Source organism: Protopterus annectens, chromosome 1.part1 (assembly GCF_019279795.1).
Source record: "Protopterus annectens isolate FY-2018-M chromosome 1.part1, PAN1.0, whole genome shotgun sequence".
NCBI lineage: Eukaryota > Metazoa > Chordata > Ceratodontiformes > Protopteridae > Protopterus > Protopterus annectens.
In genome coordinates, this window is record NC_056726.1 from 1373404684 (window position 1) to 1373424683 (window position 20000).

General features: G+C 41.3%; 1 protein-coding gene across 1 annotated transcript in view; it reads left to right on the plus strand.

Moving 5' to 3' along the window:
* The window catches only part of DCC (DCC netrin 1 receptor), a 2283601-nt gene that overhangs the window by 2048885 nt on the left and 214716 nt on the right, over positions 1-20000 (plus strand). The window contains exon 20 of the mRNA XM_044089014.1: positions 10082-10276. Within this exon, the coding sequence (XP_043944949.1) occupies positions 10082-10276 (195 nt within the window). The remainder of the gene's footprint in view (positions 1-10081; positions 10277-20000) is intronic.

The window sequence follows — 20000 nt, forward strand, 5'->3', positions numbered from 1 at the left end:
AGGCACAGATCACCCTTTAGTAATTGATAGGAAACTGAATACAGTGATAGGGCTTTTAATCAGTCTGCATATGACATGTTAGTTATACTTTTTTGGTGAGAGACCTCTGAGGATGCTGCAGCTGTTGCAGGTGCCTGGCAAGGTACATGCCAAAGGGTGCATTGTACTGAATTACTGGTCTGATGAGGGCCCACTACAGTGGTATTATGATACCCTTAGATTTGGATGCCATGCCATTTCTTGCAAGCTGAGCCACATAGAAGGATCTCCTCACCACTTTGGACACATGGCGGCCAAAGTTCAGATTACTATCTCTCTAAGTACACAAATCTCTCACCACTGGGTCCATTCTTTGAGGGATGCTATCAATGTTGTAATTTGCAAGTGTATTTGATTTCCCCAAGGGTATTATTATGCACCTCTTTACATTTAGTTTGAGGCCATGGCTCTGACACCAATCATTAGTCTTCATCAGATCTTTCTGTAGGATAGCATCATCATTTGGGTAGATTGCCCCCACCTTACAGTCATCAAAAAACCTGGTCAGCCAAAGGCTATTTACATTTGCCTTGATAGCTGATAATTATACACCAAACAGGAGGGGGCCCAGCACTGGCCTCTTGCTGGACTCTAATAATGTGTGTTCTAACTGTTAGCCATTTCCCTTTCCAACTGGTGATGTAGAGGTTTATGCTCAATTTTGTGAGTTTATCTGCAATAGACATAAAAGGGACTCTCCAAGACTCTGAGTGGGGTATTGTATCACATAACTTGGCCAGGTCAAAGTTGGTGTATACACTGTCTTACCCTCATCCACGGCCTTGGTGATTTAGCAGGGAGGACCTGCCCTTGATGAAGCTGAAGTGGATTGGGTCTAGAGTCTGAAAATTCTTATGGCATTGTTAATCAGGTCCATGATTATCTTTTCAATAGCCTTGCAAATGAAGCTAGTCAAACTTATGGGTTGGTAGTTTTCTGGGTCAGTTGATGGTCCCCCTTGTGCAAAGGGGTGACTGCTGCTGTCCTACACTGTACTGGGACAATTTCTGTCTGGAGACTGTGGTTAAATAGAGATCTGAGTGGGTCTGATAGGTCATGTTTCAAGCTGTTTAATAAGCACCCTGGGATTCCATCAGGAACAACTCATGCCATGTTTCTAGCTTTAGAGAGTGCAGGGATGACCTGTTCTTTTGTGATAACAGGCAAAGAAGTGGTAAGGAGTATTTAATGAGGAATGACCAGAGGTGATGAGGAGGTAAAATCTGACCTGCATTTATCGTCCAGCAGGTTTACTATTTCTTCTGGCTGAGCATAGGCAGTGCCATCTACAGCCTACTCAGTACATTGTTGAGTGTTTCCCGTTGGATTTTGGACATAACTCAAAACATGCTTTGTGGTTATCCTTTGCCTGGGAGGCTGGTTTAGTCTCATTTAGCTTTTGAAGACTTGACTAGTCCTCTGATTTGCCTGTTGAGACTAATGATGGATTTTATTTCTCTGTTGTGCACCCTCCCACTTACTTCTAGACAGAAATGTATTTCTTCTGTTGTATAGTCTATTTATGCCAGGGGTCCACCAGGGTAGCTTGTTTTCCTGGCTAGTCCTGGGTTTAGTTTAGTCAGGTACTACCATTTCTATACAGTTAAGTGGCTGTACAGGGCATTCATATATAACTGCATAGGCCTCCATGTTTTCGGGGTTGGTGGAGCATTAAAATTACCTGTACTATCACTTAGAAAGAAATTTGCCTTGGAAAATGTTTAGGGTTTTAAGGTTTGATGGGAGTTAAACCTGTGTCCCTCTTGGACACAGGCATTAGGTTCTGATTGTGGAAATAAGGGTAGAACTTGGCTAGGCTTGTAAGGTCCCTAGGACCATTAGCCTAGTGACTTCCTATGATCCTATGAGTTTATGATGGGGGTCCTACCATTACCTTTATTTCAAAGGAGACTGATTTATGATCCAATCTTACCAGTGAGGACATTACGCTGGGAAGGTTCACTGCTCCCTATGTTTGTGAGTACTATGTCAGGGATATTTAAGATTATAGTCAGAGTGCAGACCAGCTGTTCCAGAGTGTTTGCATTGACAAAAGTCCAGAAATATTTGGGCTTGCATGTTAGTGGTCATATATGTTCCCCAGTTTATGGAAAGGTAGTTAAAATCACTCATGTATAGTGTGTTAGGCTGAATGGTTAGTGATTCTATTAACTTTAGGTATGTGGAGTGGTTTTCATGGCTCATGATTAGTGCCCTGTAGTTAGTAATGATATGGTGTGGAATTTTTCCTATGGACAGCTGGACAAGGAGTAACTCAAATGAGTCATCCTGCTTGCAGTCTAGTGTTGTGATTGTTTTTTTATGTAAATGGAAACACCTCCTTCTTTCATTTTTTTCTTTTCCAGAGGGTGGTGTGAATGTGTGATAAGCACTGTAGCCTTGCACTCCTGGGGTGCTTTTCTCAATCTTGAACCAAGTCTCTGTAACTACACAGGCATCAGCATTCTCCAGGGTGGGGAGTGCTTCAATGGAGTGCAGTTTCTTGTTAAGATTCCTAGCACTGAAGAGTAGTACCTTCAGCATGGCTCATAGGTTCATAGGTTCATAGGTTCATACTAGGCTATCTGCCCGAGGGCATTTACAAGCCTAGCCCATCGTTTTGTGGCTTACGCCACCCCTTTAGTATGGGGAACTATACCCATTATTTTGCTGTGCCTCTGTTGAGCAGTGACACTGAGGTAATCCCTGGGGTATATCTGCGATCTCCCATCCATTGGTCAAGATTTCTCTTGAACAAGGCCAGCGAGGTGCTCTGCCTCACATGTACCGGGATTTTGTTCCACAGCATAGGAGTCTTTGGGTGATGAATCTATCCCTCCAGCACGCCCTATTAATAGCCGTGTCGAGGTTTAAGTCTCCGCCCTTGTGGCTCTGATGGATCTAGATTTTTGAGGTGAAGCATATTCATCAAATCTGGGTTTGACATGGCCTTGTATGTTAGGCAAAGGTCACCTCTGAGCAAGCGTGCGTTTACTGAATAGAGCTGGAGTTCTTTCAGTCGGTCAGCATAGGACAGATTTTTGAGACCCTTTATCCTTTTGGTGAGGAACTTTTGTGGCCTCTCCAGCTGCTGCAAGTGTCGGGTCAGATACATCCCGAATGGGGCATTGTACTCAATCATTGGTCTGATGAGTGATGAGTAAAGGGAGACTATGACCTCCCTTGATCTAGATGAGAATCCCTTCATGATAAGGTGGGCAATGTAGAAGGTCTTCCTAACTACTTTAGCTACATGGGTGTCGAATGACAGACTACTATCAACCTGGGTCCCCAGGTCCCTGATAACTTCTTCTGTGCTCAGTGGATTGCCACCTATTTGGTAGCTAGGGGTAACCTTGTTTTTCCCAAAGGGTATGACTATGCGTTTTTTGGCATTTAACTTCAGGCCGTGGCTCTGGCACCAGTCATCCGCTTCTGTGAGACCCTTCTGAAGGATATCTGTGTCAGATGTGTTTTCTACTATGGCGCCCAGTTTGCAGTCATCTGCAAACTTTGTCAGCCATAACCCTCCTGTGTTTGCTTGTACTGAAAAGTAGATGCCAAACAAGAGTGGGCCCAGGACTGAGCCCTGTGGGACACCACTTGTGACAGGTTTTGAGTCTGACATGGCGCCAGCAACTCTGACCCTGTGGGTTCTGTCACTCAGCCAGTTTGCAACCCATCTTGTGATGTATGGGTTAACATTTAAGCTGATGAGTTTTTCAATGATACCTGAGTGGGGTATTGTATCGAAGGCCTTAGCCAGATCGAGGTAGGCTGTATGGACTGCCTTTCCTCGTCAATGGCTTTGGTGACTGTTTCAAGAAGTCAACCAAGTTTAAAAGGCATGATCTGCCTTTGACAAAGCCAAACTGGGTTGGATCCAAAGTCTGCAAATTCCCTATGTCTTTATTTATGAGGTCCATTATGATCCTCTCCATGGCTTTGCAGATAAGGCTTGTCAAGCTAATGGGCCGGTAATTTCCAGGGTCGGTGGAGGCACCGCCTTTGTGAAGTGGGACCACAGTTGCAGCACGCCACCCTTGGGTACGTATCCAGAGGTAAGACTTTGATTAAACAGCTGTCCTAGCTGTGGGTTTAATTCCTCATTGAGTTCGTGGAGCACACAGCCGGGGACACCATCAGGTCCCATGGATGCTGTGTTTTTGCTTTGGAGAGAGCAGTTCTCACTTGGGCGCTGGAGATGTTTGGGGGCTGCAATCGCTTTGGTATAGATATCTCTCCTTTGGGGAGGGGAGAAGTTTGCACTGAACCTGTCAGCCAGTATGTTGGCAATGTCTGTAGGATCAGTAATCTTCACATCATTTTGAACTAGTTCTGAGCATATCTGGGAGTTTCCTCCTAGGTTTCTAACATAGCTAAAGAAGGCCTTATGATTGTCTTTTGAGTCTTTAGCTATTTTTCTCTCGAAATTTGCTTTGGATGATTTTATGAGAGCTCTTAGTTTTTACTTATAGTGATCAAGGGTGTCTTACCTTTTAAGGATTTTGCTCTATCTTGTAGTAGCTTCCTCCTTTATTGTAGAGTTTGTTTATGGCTGGGGTCCACCAGACTGGATGCTTGCCTTTGGTACTAAGAGTCTTTGTTTTGTTTGGGATTGCCTTATCCATGCAGTCCTGCAGGTGCTGGTAGAAGGTGTTTGTAAGTGATTCAGCGGCTTGAGTACTGTTTTCCGCCGGCTCGGGGCCTAAAAGGAGACCACACTAGTCTTTAGAAGTGTGAAGTCGGCTTTTGAGAAGTTCTTTACTGTGGTCTTTTTTATTTCAGGTGGGGGTGGGATGAGGACCTTCAGCGAGATTAGTTTGTGATCTGATCTCACCAGTGAGGGGTATACTTCCGGTGTTGAACATTGTGCTCCCATGTTCGTGATGATGAGATCAAGTATGTTATCTCCTCTTGTGGGATGGTGACTAGTTGTTCCATGGCATTTGAGTTTATGAATTCCAGGAACTTTTGGGCTAGGGTGTTTGGGCTTGAGTAGTGTTCCCAGTCTATATTAGGGTAATTGAAGTCACCTAGTATGATGGTGTTTGGTGATACATTTATCCCTCTAGTGTTTTCAGGAAGGCCATGTGAGGTTCCTGAGTTTGTGAGGGTGGCCTGTAACATGCTACAATTTGCAGAGCAGTCTTGCCTATGGTTAATTGCACCTGGATGGTCTCCGATGCATCGTGCATTGCCACCAGTCTTGAGGTGTGGGTGTCTTTGATGAATATGGATACCCCTCCTTTCTTGGTATTGTCCGGATTTTGGGGCCGGAACGCATGATATGAGGTAAAACCTGATAGCGCTGGGGTGCTCTCAGGAGCCTTGAACCAGGTTTCTGTCACAGCACAGACATCGATGTTCTCCATACTGAGAAGGGCCTCGAGTGCGTGCATTTTGAGATTGAGACTTCTGGCATTGAGCAGCATTACCCTTAGTTTTTTTCCTTTATTGTGTTCTAGGGTGGTAGGTTTAGAATTTGAGCCTTGCCTAAAAAGGCACTATGGGGTGGCAAGAGCCTTTGCCAATATCCGAATCCCAGGGTGACAGGTGCAAGCTGTCCTCATGGCAGCGTGGCTTGTCCAGCATGTCATCCCAGGCAGACAGATACTGGATCCCCTTTGAATGACACCAGTGTTTAAGCCAATTGTTAAAGCTGATCATCTTATCTCTGTATTGTGGCATCACTCTTGGTGAAGGTAGGATACTGCTCAAGGTCAGGGTCATACCTGCCTGGGCTACATAATCAGAGAGCTCCTCAATGTCTCTTTTCATGTAGTCCAAGGAGGTACGTCTCAGGTCGTTTACACCAGCATGGACAATGACTGAGTCATATTTGTACTTGCTGTTGAGAGACCTGAGTGCTTGCGTTATGTGGAGGATTCTAGCGCCCGACAGGCAGCTTACTGTGACCTTCTCCTTACTCAATCTGGTGAGCGGGATGTCAGTGTGTCTGACTATGGAGTCACCAATGACTAGTGTGTCTGGCATTGTGTTTGGCCTTAAGGGCTGTGACTGTTTGACACTCTGACTGTGAGGTCTATGTGTTGCAGGTGTTGTGTTCTGAGGTGGTGGTTGTTTGGGTGTCTGCTTTGGTGGCCTCTGCTGTTTTGGTAGATTTTTGATCAGAGCCTCCGAGTATGTCTTTGTGTGTTTATGTGTATGATTTGAGGTTGTAATGGTGCTATGTGAGACTGGGTCTATAGTGTGTGTGGTAACCTTCTCCTCCTGACTGGTCTTGCCAGTCCTGTGTTGAGAGAGCTCAGCCTCCAGTTTGGCCGTATAGTTGCATCTCTCGCATGTATTTGTGTTCTGTGGGAGGAGGAGAGGGTTGTCTGTGTACATGAGGCAATTGTAACATTGCCTCAGTATTCCCAGGTTCACCAGCTGAGCAGGAGAGGACACTAGCAACTGATCCCTCGACATGCTAGAAGGATAGACAAAAACTTTAAAAAAGATTCAGGGGGACGTGGGTGACGGAGAAATGGGGGGTTTCCTTTTTGGGGTACTATCTATGACAAGAGTGCCGTATCAAGGTAATAAGTACTGTAGGAGCAAGTGCTAGGTTTAACAGATAGAGAATAGTCTACTTGGAGTCAAGTGGAGATGATCTTTTAGTTATAGGATACGCTGATTAGATCAGTAGTATAGTTCGAGGAAGGTAGTTTTAAGGGAAAATTTGAAGAGTGGACTTTAGGTAGCCCGAATAGTTTAAATCTGCCTAACCGGCGCTGCCCTAGTGTGCAACAGTGGCAGCTCCGCGCTAAATCGCGCTAAATCGCGCTAACGCGCGTTTACCGTGTTTTATACCAGGGGGCTGGAAAAAGCTAGAAACTGGCCCAAAACGACCAATAAACTACTAGTTACTGGCTGAAACCTCACAAAACTGGACAAAAGGCAGCTCAATGCTTCCCACTCCCACTGGTAAGCAAGGTAACTTCCTCTCCCCCAAATAAGGCAAGGAAACAGTACACAGGAACTACAACCAAAGCCCAGGAATCAGCAACTCTGAAACTGGACTAAACTAGTAAAGCAGGAAAAACAAGAGATATTTTTTGGCATTAAAAGAATCTGTTATGTTGGTAGGTTTGTTGCTTTGGCACTGCAAAAAAAAGGCACTATGGCATGGCTAATGCTTTGGCCAGTATCTGAAAGCCTAGATGCAACAGGTGCATACCTTTTCCCCTGCAAAGCAGCATCGTTTGTCGATTTTTTTCATCCCAGGATGGCAGATACTGGATCCCCTTGGAATGACACCAGTAGCTAAGCTGATTATTGAAGTCAATCATTTTCTGTTTGTATTGTGATATCATTCTTGGTGAGGGTAGAATGTTGTTCAATGTAAGGCTCATACCAGCCTGCAAAAAGTATTCAGAGAGGTCCATCTAAGATCATTCACACCCACATGGGCTATGACTAAGTCATACTGATACTTGAAGCTGAGTGACCTGAGTGCCTGCATGATCTGATGAATCCTGGACACTGACAGGCCTCTCTTTATCCAACTTGGTAAGAGGGATGTCTGTATATCTCACAATGGAGTCCCTTCTGACCAAGATGTTTGAATATGTGATGTTTTGCTTTAAGGGGTTGCTTTTGGTGACCCTGTGATGTGCATTTTTATGTGTAGCGGTTGGTATTGACTTGGTTTTGTTTGCACATAGTTTCTGAAGGCAGCATACACAAGGCCTCTGAGGTTTTGGTAAGTTACTTGTATGTCTGCATATGTGGGTTTATGTGTTGAAACCTTATTTAGTGAGGAAATTATGTTGATGTGCTGATAAATAAGGGAGAAGAATTTTACTCCCTCTAGGTGTCCCAAGATAAACTCTTATACTACATTCTCAAGATGTGTGATCAGCTGTTTGTTTCCTATGAAGGTAAACTGATTTGTGTTATGCTTACCATAATAAAACAGTTCCAGGCAAAGTCAGGGACACTTTACCAGGATTTCAGCTTCTTCCATGGCTCTTTGTAAATGGGTGGTTTCTAGAATCCTATTAGAAAGAAAAACTTGGTTATCTGGGAAAACTTTATCAGGTTATGCCAACTTGATTATTTATACGGGTCTATGTTCCATGAACACTAACCCTCAAGTGTCCCTTTTATTAGGTTCATAGGTTTATAGGTAGGTACTAGGCTATCTGCCCGAAGGCATTTATAAGCCTAGCCAGAATGTGTTGGCTTTCGCCGCCCCCTTAGATTAGTTCCCTGTGCCTCTGCCCAGCAGAGCCATTGAAGTAATCCCTGGGGTAAACTTTCTGTTTCCCATCCACTCGTCAAGGTTTCTCTTGAAGAGGGTTGAACAGACAAAGCATTGTAAAGAAAATCATCAAAGTGCAATAGCTGGCCAACAACAAGGAAGTACTGCTGTGCATAAGGTAAGCTAAAGAAACCATTTAATAAACTTGCCCTTTTACCCACTGTAGTGCAATCTCAGAGTTGGTATATGTAGTTAGGGGGGTATTGGGGCTGTTCCCCCCACCATAGTTGATTATATCAAAATGGGGGCCTAGGCCCCATACCCCTCTAACTATATATACCATCTCTGAGATTACACTACAGTGGGGGAAAGGGGAAATTTCTAAAAGAGTGTGTTTAGCTTACCTTATGCACCTTGGTACTTCCTTAATGTTGGCCAACTACAATATTATTGTAAAAGGGACGTTCGAGGGTTAGTGTTTATGGAGAAGATGTTCAATAAAAGGTACGTCTGATGGGTGAAAATCGACCCCTTTATACAGGTTCAGAGAAGGCTTTGCTAAGACTATTCTCCAGAAGTTTCTGGATTGCCATTTTTCTTACTCTTTCCTTTATTTCTAAGATCTGGTATTCATTACATATAGTTAAGGCTACTGCAAGAATGGTCTAATAATGAACGTAATGCATTTGTGAAACAACTTACCATAACACTAGATGTTTAAATAGATCACTGTTGCAGTAACCGCAGCCTCCCTCTATCCACCTTCTTTTATTTTCCCTTTTGCCAAGATGTGGATTTATATGCTTTCTTGGTTTCCCTAGCACATATTTAACTGTCAGTGCTCTAGCCTCACTATTCTGGGACAAGAACACTCCGAAGTTTTGCCACATAGGCACTGTTTTTATCCTGCTGTCCTCGAGTGATACAGTGGTAGGAAGAGTGGAAGATGTTCTAAAGCTTTGGAAGTGGGCCAGCTGGTCTGATCTTGGCAGGATACAAGTAATATAACTTGGGCTACTTCTACAATGATCCATTCAAGCATCTACTGTTATGGCAAGTTTACTTACACAACTGCATTTTTCAAATTAACATTTCCTTAAAATCTCTGCAACTTGGAAACTAAACTGTTATATGTGTATGCCTTTCCTCTGTATGAGAAATGTATTTTTTTATGTAGATAAGTAAATAAATTATCTCTAGTAGCCCGTTATTTGGAAAACTGTGGCACTTTATTCACATAAAACTAGAGAAAAAAATGACATTTATGAGAATATGTATAGTACAAGATAAATGTGCGACAAAAATTTAATGTACTTATGTATGTGCCTTATAAAAAAGAGTCATGCTATAGACAGACATTTTCTTTCTTAGTAGTAAAGATGGACAGAAGGAACAAAAGACAACTTCCATCAGCTTCCAACTCAGAAATGCAAGACTTGTGATTACAGCTGCAGCTTTGACAGTTAAAGAAATAGGGTGATTCTCGAATCTCACTCTAATGACATTAAAGTGCTTTTGCAAGTGGGCTTTGGTTCCTTTTACCCTTGCCACCCACACCCTGCTACTTACGTGTACTAACTCAGAGAATGTCATACTTGACAAGAAGTCTTAGTCTGAGTGCATCACATTTACATCTTCAAAATGTCAACAGGAACTTATTACATGACTCTAAGATACCCACTGCCCTTTCACTGACATAGGGGATTGTCCAGTTAAAAGTGATCAAAAGATACACTGTGGTACTACATTCCTAGACAAAATTTCACTGATTATAAATTCTGGTATGGTGCATGAAATACTTACTTTGTAATATTCTCCCTTATGATTTTTTAGGTTACATCCTGTTCTATACTATGGAAAAGAACTCGCCAATAGATGACTGGGTTATGGAACTAATTAGTGGAGACAGACTCACCCATCAAATCATGGACTTAAACCTTGACACCGTTTATTACTTCAGGATCCAGGCACGCAACACGAAAGGAGTTGGGCCACTTTCTGAGCCGATTCTATTTCGAACTCCTAAAGGTTTGAACATTTTGAATGTTGTTCCTGTTACATTTCTCTATCGTATTACTTCTGTATAAAGCTACTTCTGTATCAGTAATGTGTACAGATAAGTCTGTGTGTTCACTAGGTGTTGCCTAAGAGAATAACATCTTAAAAAGTAATAAACTGAATGACATAATTCTGACGGAGGAATAAATTGTAGTTGTAACAGGGTGTTTTCATGCACATTTTATCATCTGCTTGCAACAGCAGTCACAGTATTTCCAAATATGCTCTTGTTACTGAAGTGTCTGCAGAAGTGGGTAAGGATGAAACATCCTTCCCTACCTTTGTGCAGACTTCAGGTAAGTAGGGATGTGTATCTAAGAACCCATTTGATCTACATATCTAAGCACTCAGTGGATCATTTTTGATAATTCTGTATCCTTTGCCTGGTAAAGAATCAAAACGTTCTTCTCATAGATGGTGCTGTCCCTCAGATCAAAACGCATATTCCTTGTCCCTTTGGCCAAGAGTAGATTTAATGAGTAATTTGGATGAATCGTGTTGTTTGAATTTTCTTTGTACAAATTAAAGTGAACTCTGTTTGCATAATGTGAATGAAATATTTGGCTAGTGGTGATTGTTCTACTGATTTGTTAACAATGAGTTTATGGTTAGAGATAGGGTTTGGTATAAGGACTGTGGAGTTGGTTTTAGTTACCTTGGAATTAGGGTTAGTTTACAGAATCTGATGTCAGTTTTCATTCATTCTTCAACTAATTGGTTCGGATCCGATCCTCAGATCCAACTCGGCTGTTAGACTAGTGGCCACCAAAAAACTCTCGAGCTCCTTCCTTACTCAAAATGCACCAATCCCTAACGTCTCTCAGATCTCATTTGCTGCTTTCACATTTAGACATGGTTGTTTTCAACTCCCAAGTATAGAGTGGGAGATAAGTCCTTCTTGCACATTTTCTATTTAAAACTACTTATTTACAGCTACTTATTTAATCTTTACCTTTATTTTTAAGCCATTACTGCTACATTCCTTTACTTCATACACCTTTGAGTGTACCTTTTCCTACCATTGTTGGTAGGCCTAGCCCTCCTTCTCTACTCCATTTACACTTACTGTATATCTCTTCCCTTACCACAGTTGGTAATATTCCTCTTTACAAGATAATTGTATTTCTTTGCTACCATTGTTGGTATTTAACTTTCTAGTTAAAGTTACATTTTCTAGTTAACAACAAAAAAAAACAAAGTTTAGTTTAGTAATTTTGTTCTTACTGTAGTTTTTCCATGTTCAGAATGTCCAGAAAAGGTCACTCAAGATTTTAAAAATGTGATGTGTTGGGGCAAGTTACTTTATTCCGATGCCCGTAATCTTTGTGTATATTGCTTGGGCCTGGATCATGTACAACAGGATTGCAGTATCTGTCATGGGTTTAACTCCTAAACACTAGCTAACAGGAGAAACAGATTGGTTTTGAAAGGCTTGCTGCTGACTTTCTTCTCTGAAGCCATTACTGGTGCTCAGTCCCCAAACACAAAGCTAGAAACCTTACAAAAAGTTCTAAGCCTTCTGATTTCTCAGCCTCTTCTTCCTCAGAACCTAAAAAGGCAAAAGATAAATCTCATCCGAAATTACTGTCCGACCCTCATTGGATCTGATCAATCCTGTATGGGATTCTGCAGCCTCAGATCTGAAGCATTTATTAAGAACAACTTACTCTCCTCATCTGGATCCAGTCCCGTCCAGAGTGCCGTCTCCCTTTTTAAAGAGGTGTTACGAATTGCCATCCCTAGCATCATCTCATTCCTCCATGAGTCTTACTGAAGCAGATGTGGAGAGGATAATGAGGAAATTCTTCACGGTGCAAATCAGATGGGAGTTCTTACAACTCCTACCCCTTCGGGTCAGGAAGTCCAATCATCGACTACACCAGCCATTACAACTCCTTCCCTAATCCAACCTGTTTTTTAGCATCCTAATATCTGAGCTTTCCAGGTTCATCTGGTTCAGATCCAAAGAAAAGTCTTTCTTTGAATTTGAATACTACTCTGAATGCATCGGCTCCAATATCCTCTGAGCCAGATGACTGTCAGAGCCAAAGCATTCCTGTTGGATCCTCGAGGTTGGAGTCAACTCCAAGGTATTTGAAGCCATGTCTTCCTCTCAGAACTTCAGCACTGGATAGCTCAGCTCTGACTTCTGCATCAGATGGGTTGTTTTTGGAGCAGACGGAGGTGTCTAGCCAGAAAATTGCTTTTCCCTTCTCTCCTGAGCAATCTGCCTTTGAAGTTGTGAAAAGAGTGTGCTCTGCTTTGGCAGGACAGATGGGTCCTACCCCCTTTGATCCACCCTTTACTTCTTAGATAACTTTGCACCATGAGCCTAAACATTCTACCCCGCAGGGACAGCCAGCTAAAAGCTTCCAGACTACCCAGCAGGGTACCCAAATCTGTTCTGATACTTCACCGGACCACTCCACTGAGGAAGTCCTTAGAAAGAGAAAGGGCCCAAGGAGGCACTTGGACTCTCCTTAAGAGTCAGTCAAGTGAGGATGCTGATGTTGATGAAAGAGAGGAGTCCCCAAAATCACCACCCAATGATGTCTCATTTGGAGACATTCTTGAGATCATTAAACAGAAGGGTGGCTGGTCTTCCCAAGACCTTTCTGTGGAGTATCAGTATTTCTTGAAGCCTTTGGACCTGGCCCATCTACCTCCTGGGTTACTCCACAAACCAATGAGCTCATTGATTTGGTCTCTAGACAGACACGGAAGGAATCTGGTTCAGTTGAGCCAACCCCCAAGAGACCAGACAGGATTCTGGCTCTACCAGTAGGAAGGGATTTTTGGGGTAGAGGGTTGCCAGTGGATGTCATGGTCATGGTGGCAGCTACAAAATGGAACTTGCTGACCAGAGTTCCACTGTCCATTCTCCTAAAAGTGAATCAAGGGTGATTGACAGATTTGGGAAGCATGTTTATGCTTCAGTGACTTTTGAACTCGTACCACTGAACTACCTGGCACATTTTATGAGATTTCAAAGAGTTAAAGAGCTATCAAAGTCTCTTTCTGGAACTAAGACTGCTGAGGCTCAATCTTCAGGAGTCTCTCAGTTGGCTACCCTACAAGCTATATTTAATTTGTTCATGAGGCTTATGATGCATGCTACAGAAGGCATCTCAAGGGCCACGGGCACAGGTATTTCCATCAGGATGCATGCCTGATTGCACCTGTGTGGTTTTGTGGAGCTCTTCAAGTCCTCATCCATCAGTGCTCCTTTTGACAGCACTTCTTTGTGTGGCCCCACAGTGAAGAACACACTTTCCAGGTGTGAGAAAGACATAAAAACCCTCTCTGCAGTGGGCGTGTATTTTTTGACCCTCAAAGGACCTTTTCCAGGAATCAACTGGGACGTCGAAAAATGTGGTTCAGAAAGTCTCAAGGCCCTTTCCTGGGTGCACATGGAGATAGTTCCCCAAGAGGCAGAGGGGGAGCTGTAATGGAAGAGAATGCCCCCATGGCAGAGGAGGCCCAAAAAACAGGACTCTAGAGATTCCTTTTCCAACAGACTCTATCAGTGCTCCTGAAAGGAGACACGATTGCCCACTTATGGAGGCTGTCAGGGATCACTTACCTCTGTGCCTATGAACCTGGCTAGATACCATAAAAGACAACTGGGTGCATTAAATTATTTCTAGAGGTTATATAATTCCATTTTCCCTGCGTCCTCCATTGTTAAGAAAATTTGCCAGTGTTCCACCCAATCAGAGGAAAGCAGCAGCAGTAGGAATGCAAAAGCTGCTAAGAAAATAGGCGCTCAAGAGGTCCCACCAGACTGAATAAAATCTGCAACTTACTCAAAATTCTTTTTAGTGCCAATGAAAGCAGGAGACTGATGGCCAGTTTTGGATCTCAGTGTATTGAACAAGTCAGTTCAATGCACAAAGTTCTGGATGGTCATGTTTCAGTCCATTCGATCCTTTCTGGGCAAAGATGACTTTATGTGCTCCAAAGAACTTCAGGATGTTTACTATCACATAAAGATGAACAGATGATCCAGAAGGTACTTATGCTTCTGGCTGAGAGCCAGTCAGTAACAGTTCAGAGCACAGCCATTTGGCCTCACCAAAGCCCCCAGTGTGTTCACCAAATACATCGCATTTGTAGTAGCTCACCTGAGATGATGGACTCAGTACCACCCCAAATAGGCATTGACTGATAGATGCATGCAAGCAGGTACTACAAACTTGTTCAAATCCCAGAATAACCATAAAATATGACAAGTCTCACTTACAACTAACCCAGATATTACAGTTCATAGGGGCTGTGTTCAACAATGCATCTATGGTAGTTTATCTTCCTCTTTTAAGAGTACAAACAATAAGGATGCAGGCCAGGAAAATAATTTGCAGTACCAGAATTTTAGCCTGATTGATTCTAAAAGCTCTGGGGTCAATGTCAGCGCCAATAATTTTATTTCATTTATCAAGGTTCCACCTGAGAGTTCTATAATGGATGCTAGCAATACATTTGTCAATGCTTTTTCAACCCATGTCAGCAAAGATAAGGATTACTCAAGATACCTTTGCTTGTGGATGCAGTTGCAACAGGTATTACAAGGCCACCCTTTCATTCTCCCTCAGCCCAAGGCTATAGTGACCACGGATGCTTCGGGAGGGAGGGGGGGCATTTCCTGGGGAAAACAGTCCAAGGCAATTGGTCCCCTAAAGAGGCCAACTCGCATATCAGTGTTCTGGAGATGACAGCAGTGCTTTTGGCATTGCAGGCATTTCAAGACTTTCTCCCTCTTGGAATAATTGCACTCCAGACAGTAGTTTGGTACATCAGAAAACAAGGGGGAACCAGATCTTATTCCCTGTGTCAAGAAGCCCTCAGAGTGTGGCAATAGGCAATATCTTCCAACTGTTTTCTAATAGTAATGCATGGAAGTCCAATGTGATAGCAGACAAATTGAGCAAGTCCAGGTTCTTCTTACTACCTCACTAGTGGTCCCTCAAAAGCAACGTCAAAGATATGATTTTCAGTCAGTGGGGCCAGCCTTGCTGCAGTCTTTTTGCCTCTCCCCTGAACAAGAAGTGCAGCAGCTTTTCTGTCCTAATTCCCCTACTGGGGGAATCACCGAAGGTGCTCTACTCCACGATTGGCCCCACAGTGCTCTGTATGCTTACCCTCCGACTTCCCTAATTCCCAAATTCCTGCAGAATGCAGCCTGGTTGAAGAACAAAGGCATCCTCATTGAACCTTACTGGCTTTGGCAGATTTGTTTTTTCTTCCTTTGGCTTCACCTGCAGTATTCACCCTGGATTCTGGATCCAATTCCAAACCTACTGTGTCACCTGACAGACATGGTTCACCCAGATATCTCAAGCCTCAAATTAACAGCATAGTTTTTCCAATTAACTTAAAAGCAAGACAGCTAATGCTCTCTTTGCCTGTCCATTCCGTACTTTTATCTTCGCATAAACCTTCTACTAGGAAACTTCACAGAAGTAAATGAAAAAGGTTTGTTTGTTGGGCAGAGCAAAATCAGACTGAACCCTTTTCAGCTCCAGTTCAATCTGTTCTGGAATTTTTGTCAAGTCTATTTCATGAAGATGCTAGCTCATCAGCTATTAAAGCCCATCTTGAAGCAATCCCTAATTTTCATATGGGATTTAAAAGTTCTTCACTGGCTCTCTCCAAGCTGCAAAGCCTTCTTGAGAGGCACCGTGAGAGGCACTCTCCTTCTAAGACCCCCTTATAAAGACCCCACTCCATCTTGAGATTTAAATTTGGTACTGCAAGCCTTAACTTACTCTCCCTTTGAACTGACAGCTAAATGTGGACTTAAATTCCTGACCTGGAAAACTATGCTTTTAGTTGCAATTACATCTGCTAGAAGAATTTCATAAATTCAAGCATCATGTGCTAACCCTCCATATTTGATTTTTCATAAGGATAGGGTATTGTTATGTATCAACACTTCCTTCCTTCCTAAAATGGTGTCAGAATCCAACATCAACCAATCCATTAACATGCCAGTGTTCTTTATAAAGGTGGATCTATGCTGCATTTATTGGATGTCCATAAACAATTAGATTTTTACTTGCACAGAGCAAAAGAAATTAGAAAGGCAGATCACTATTTATTTCCTTTGTGCATACTAAATTGGGGGAATCAGTTACAAAGGTAACTCTAGCTAGATAGTTGATGGGTTGTATTTCCTTTGTCTGTAATAAACTGAATTTCCCCTTACCAAAACATTTAAAAGCTCATTCAACCAGACCATGAAAACAACTTCTGTGTTCCAGTCTAGATCTTACATGGACGATATATGTGCAGCTGCAACTTGATCAAATCTCCATACCTTTATCACTCATTGCAAACTAGATCTGGTCTCGAGGGGAAGAGCAGCGTTTGGCTCATTCATAATCAGGAATATCCTTCCTTAAAGTTCACCCAGGATTGTAGGTAGCTAGATACTCTGTCCCACTCAGATAAAGAAGTCATGTACTCACCATAATGTTCCATCTGTGTTGTCCATTTTCGTTCTTCCTCAGTTCTCCACCCACCAACCCCCACCATTTTTAATGACTGAGTTCTGAAGGAGTGAGAGGCTTCAAGGACACTACTGTCTTTTGTGTTGAGCTCCAGTTATGACATATCATAATAGTCTTCCTGTCAAGCAGCAAACAAGATCTGAGAGATGTTAGGGGTTGGTGCATTATGGGTAGGGAAAGAGACTGAGAGGTTTGGTGGCCACAAGCTAGTATAACAGCCAAGTCAGATCAAGAATTGGATCCAAACCCATTAGTTGAGGAAGAATGAAAACAGACAACACAGAGCATTATGATTAGTACATAAATAATTTTTATTGCTACATTTAGAATTATTATTAAAATTACATGTGGATTTAAATTTAGGGATGAGGTTAGAGTTAGGTTTAGTATAAAGATTTAATTTCAGATTGGATGTACCTGTAGGGTTAGGGTTACATATAATGTTTGGGTAATGGATGGGATTAAGGTTATGGAGTATGTGGTGGCCTTCATAGCTAGCCGCGTGCTGTTTCATTTTTGCTTATTTTCAATTACTTTTTGTCTGGCTGAAATGTTTTTCATTGTGTATATATCTATCTATCTCTCTCTATATGTTTTTTTCTTTGTAAGTATTTTGACATAGTTGTGCTGTGTTCAATTACTTTATTTAAATCAGGTGTACTTAGCTCATACAACTTAAAGTCTCAGTACACTGAAGTTGCCTAAGGGCACAAGGAATTATTTCTCATATTGCATTGGGCTTATCTGACCTTTGTTAAACTAGTCCAGTGGCAGAGAAGAAACTTACTGATGAAGTTGGTACAGAACTTTAAGAAAATATGGAACATTACAGAGACCAGTAAAGAAAATTCAATCCAATAAATAAATGCTTAAAATGAACTGATAGTCATCTTGGAATCAGATCTATTTGAAGGATGTGGAACACCAGATATCAAATGAGAGCACTAATCTTGGACTGTACTCAGCCAGTAAATCATTTTTTTTTATTTAGAAACAGTTTTACAAACCATAGATTGTATGGACCACAGTAAAATAAATAATTCTGAGCATAGGTTTTAATTTAGTTTTTAATTAACCTTAGTTTGTAATTATGATACTTTACTGTCCTAGTGTATACAGTTGTATTTAACATCTGCTGAACAAGACAAGGCTAGTTTATTATTTAAAATTACAAATCACAATCTACCTGCAGTGATTACTATGATCTTGTTCAAGCTAAGTGGGTGGGGTGGCAATTCAAGAATTTAGTTTGTACAAGTTTAACTGGCATCTGATGAACAAAATTGGATTATGAAGTACTAAAGCTAAAACAAAAAATGTTATTACATCGGTAAACCCTTTAGCTTTTAGTTGCATTTTTTATGAAGGCATTAGTGATTCAGTAAATCCAGTGACTCAGTGGGCGAATGAATCAGCAGATGTTATCTAGATATATGATTTGTTTAATTTGTCTAGGAGGACAGTTAAACACAAGGGTTAGTGCACTCTAATTTTGATATGCATAGATTTTCCATAGCAATTTGTCTTACTTCTGGGACTGGAACACCGGTTACTACAAAAGCTTCTTTTATGTATGTTTAGATTAATTAAAATGTAACCTCTTACATTAAAGATCGGGATCCAACCAAACATGCATTCATATATAGTAAAATACGTCAGCTGGAAATGATTATGATCAGATATTTGTAAAGTGGGATGGTTCATAAGTAACATTTCCTTTGAGATAAAAAAAAAACAAACAAAAAAACAGTATTTGTGTTGTAGATACGTTAGTTTGTAGACATACAGAAACCAGAGCCAGATTCAAATCATCTGTCTGAATGTCTTTTTAAATACTTTAATCTTTTGTCAGTCTTACAAAAAGTGCTACATATAAGACATCCTTTATAACAGCTATGTTCTTACAGATTATGTTTGCAGTGAGACCAAATAATCTCAGCCTGAAATTAACCATGTGGCACCAACTGAGAGGAATTGCAAAAATATTCTAATTACTGCTGTAATAAAATGGACCTCCTGTCATATCTGGGAGATGTCATACTGCATATCCTACGACTGGGAATATTAACTTAGGTTTGAACATTTAGACATTGAATTATGAAACGTGCTGTTACATTCAGTTACAAAAAAAAAAAAAAAAAAAAAAAAAAAACAGTTGTATTTTCAAAGAGAATTTGTCAAGGGGCATTCTTTTCCACAACCTAGATAATGAGTGATGTTCTCCTACACCCCTAACAAATACATATACTACTTGTGAAAAGTTGCTGTACCTCAGATCAGGGTAAATATTTTGACCTATAGCAGTCTTGAAATGTGTATTCCCCACAGTCAAATTTATAGTCTCATAATCATTATTATTGCAGTTGTGGGCCTCAGAATACCAACAGGGAGCCATATAATGTTGTGGATAGTTCTGGCATCACAGAAGGTACACAGAAGAATATGTACTTTGGTTAGTGGCATTTACGACATAAGCTATTCATTAGTAATCCACCTTGAAGTATTGTTTGTGTAGGAAAAATATTACTAAACTTCCAAATTCTACAAAGTCATTCTGCATCGTTGATTTGATAGTATAAATGTAAAAACCTGTCAAATCCTTCTTGTTTTAGTATTACCCTACTTTGTTCTCAGATGCAGTGCAAAATAGTGCTGAATTCCACTCAGCTTTTAGTATAAAGCTTCAAATAAATATAATAGAAAGGTTATTGAATGAGGTTTACTATCAAAATACAGAATGGCTCGTAGGCAAATACAGGCTGGTCGAATGCTTGTTTTCAAAATGTTGTAATGTTGAATTGAAAGAGGTTGAAGTTATACAAGCAAATGTGATTATACATTAGCATAATATGAAGTCAACTTTCTGAATGGAGATCGCGGTACAGTGTGGATGGGGAAATTTAGCCTTTTCCTCACTATAGTGCGATCTTGGAGTTGGTATATATAATATGTTTTGTGACTTAGACATGGGGGATGCAGGGTGGGCCTGTCCCCCTGCAAAAAGTAAATGGAAACACAGACTTTCAAATCCAGAAGTTCAGGAGTTCGAATATCATTCGTATGTTTATCACGTCTGACATTTGTTTTAAATGATCATCCAAAAATCAACATTATTAGTTGAACTTTTAAATAAAAAACATTGTGCATTCCGTATTTTGATAGTAAACCATAGAATGATCTATAAT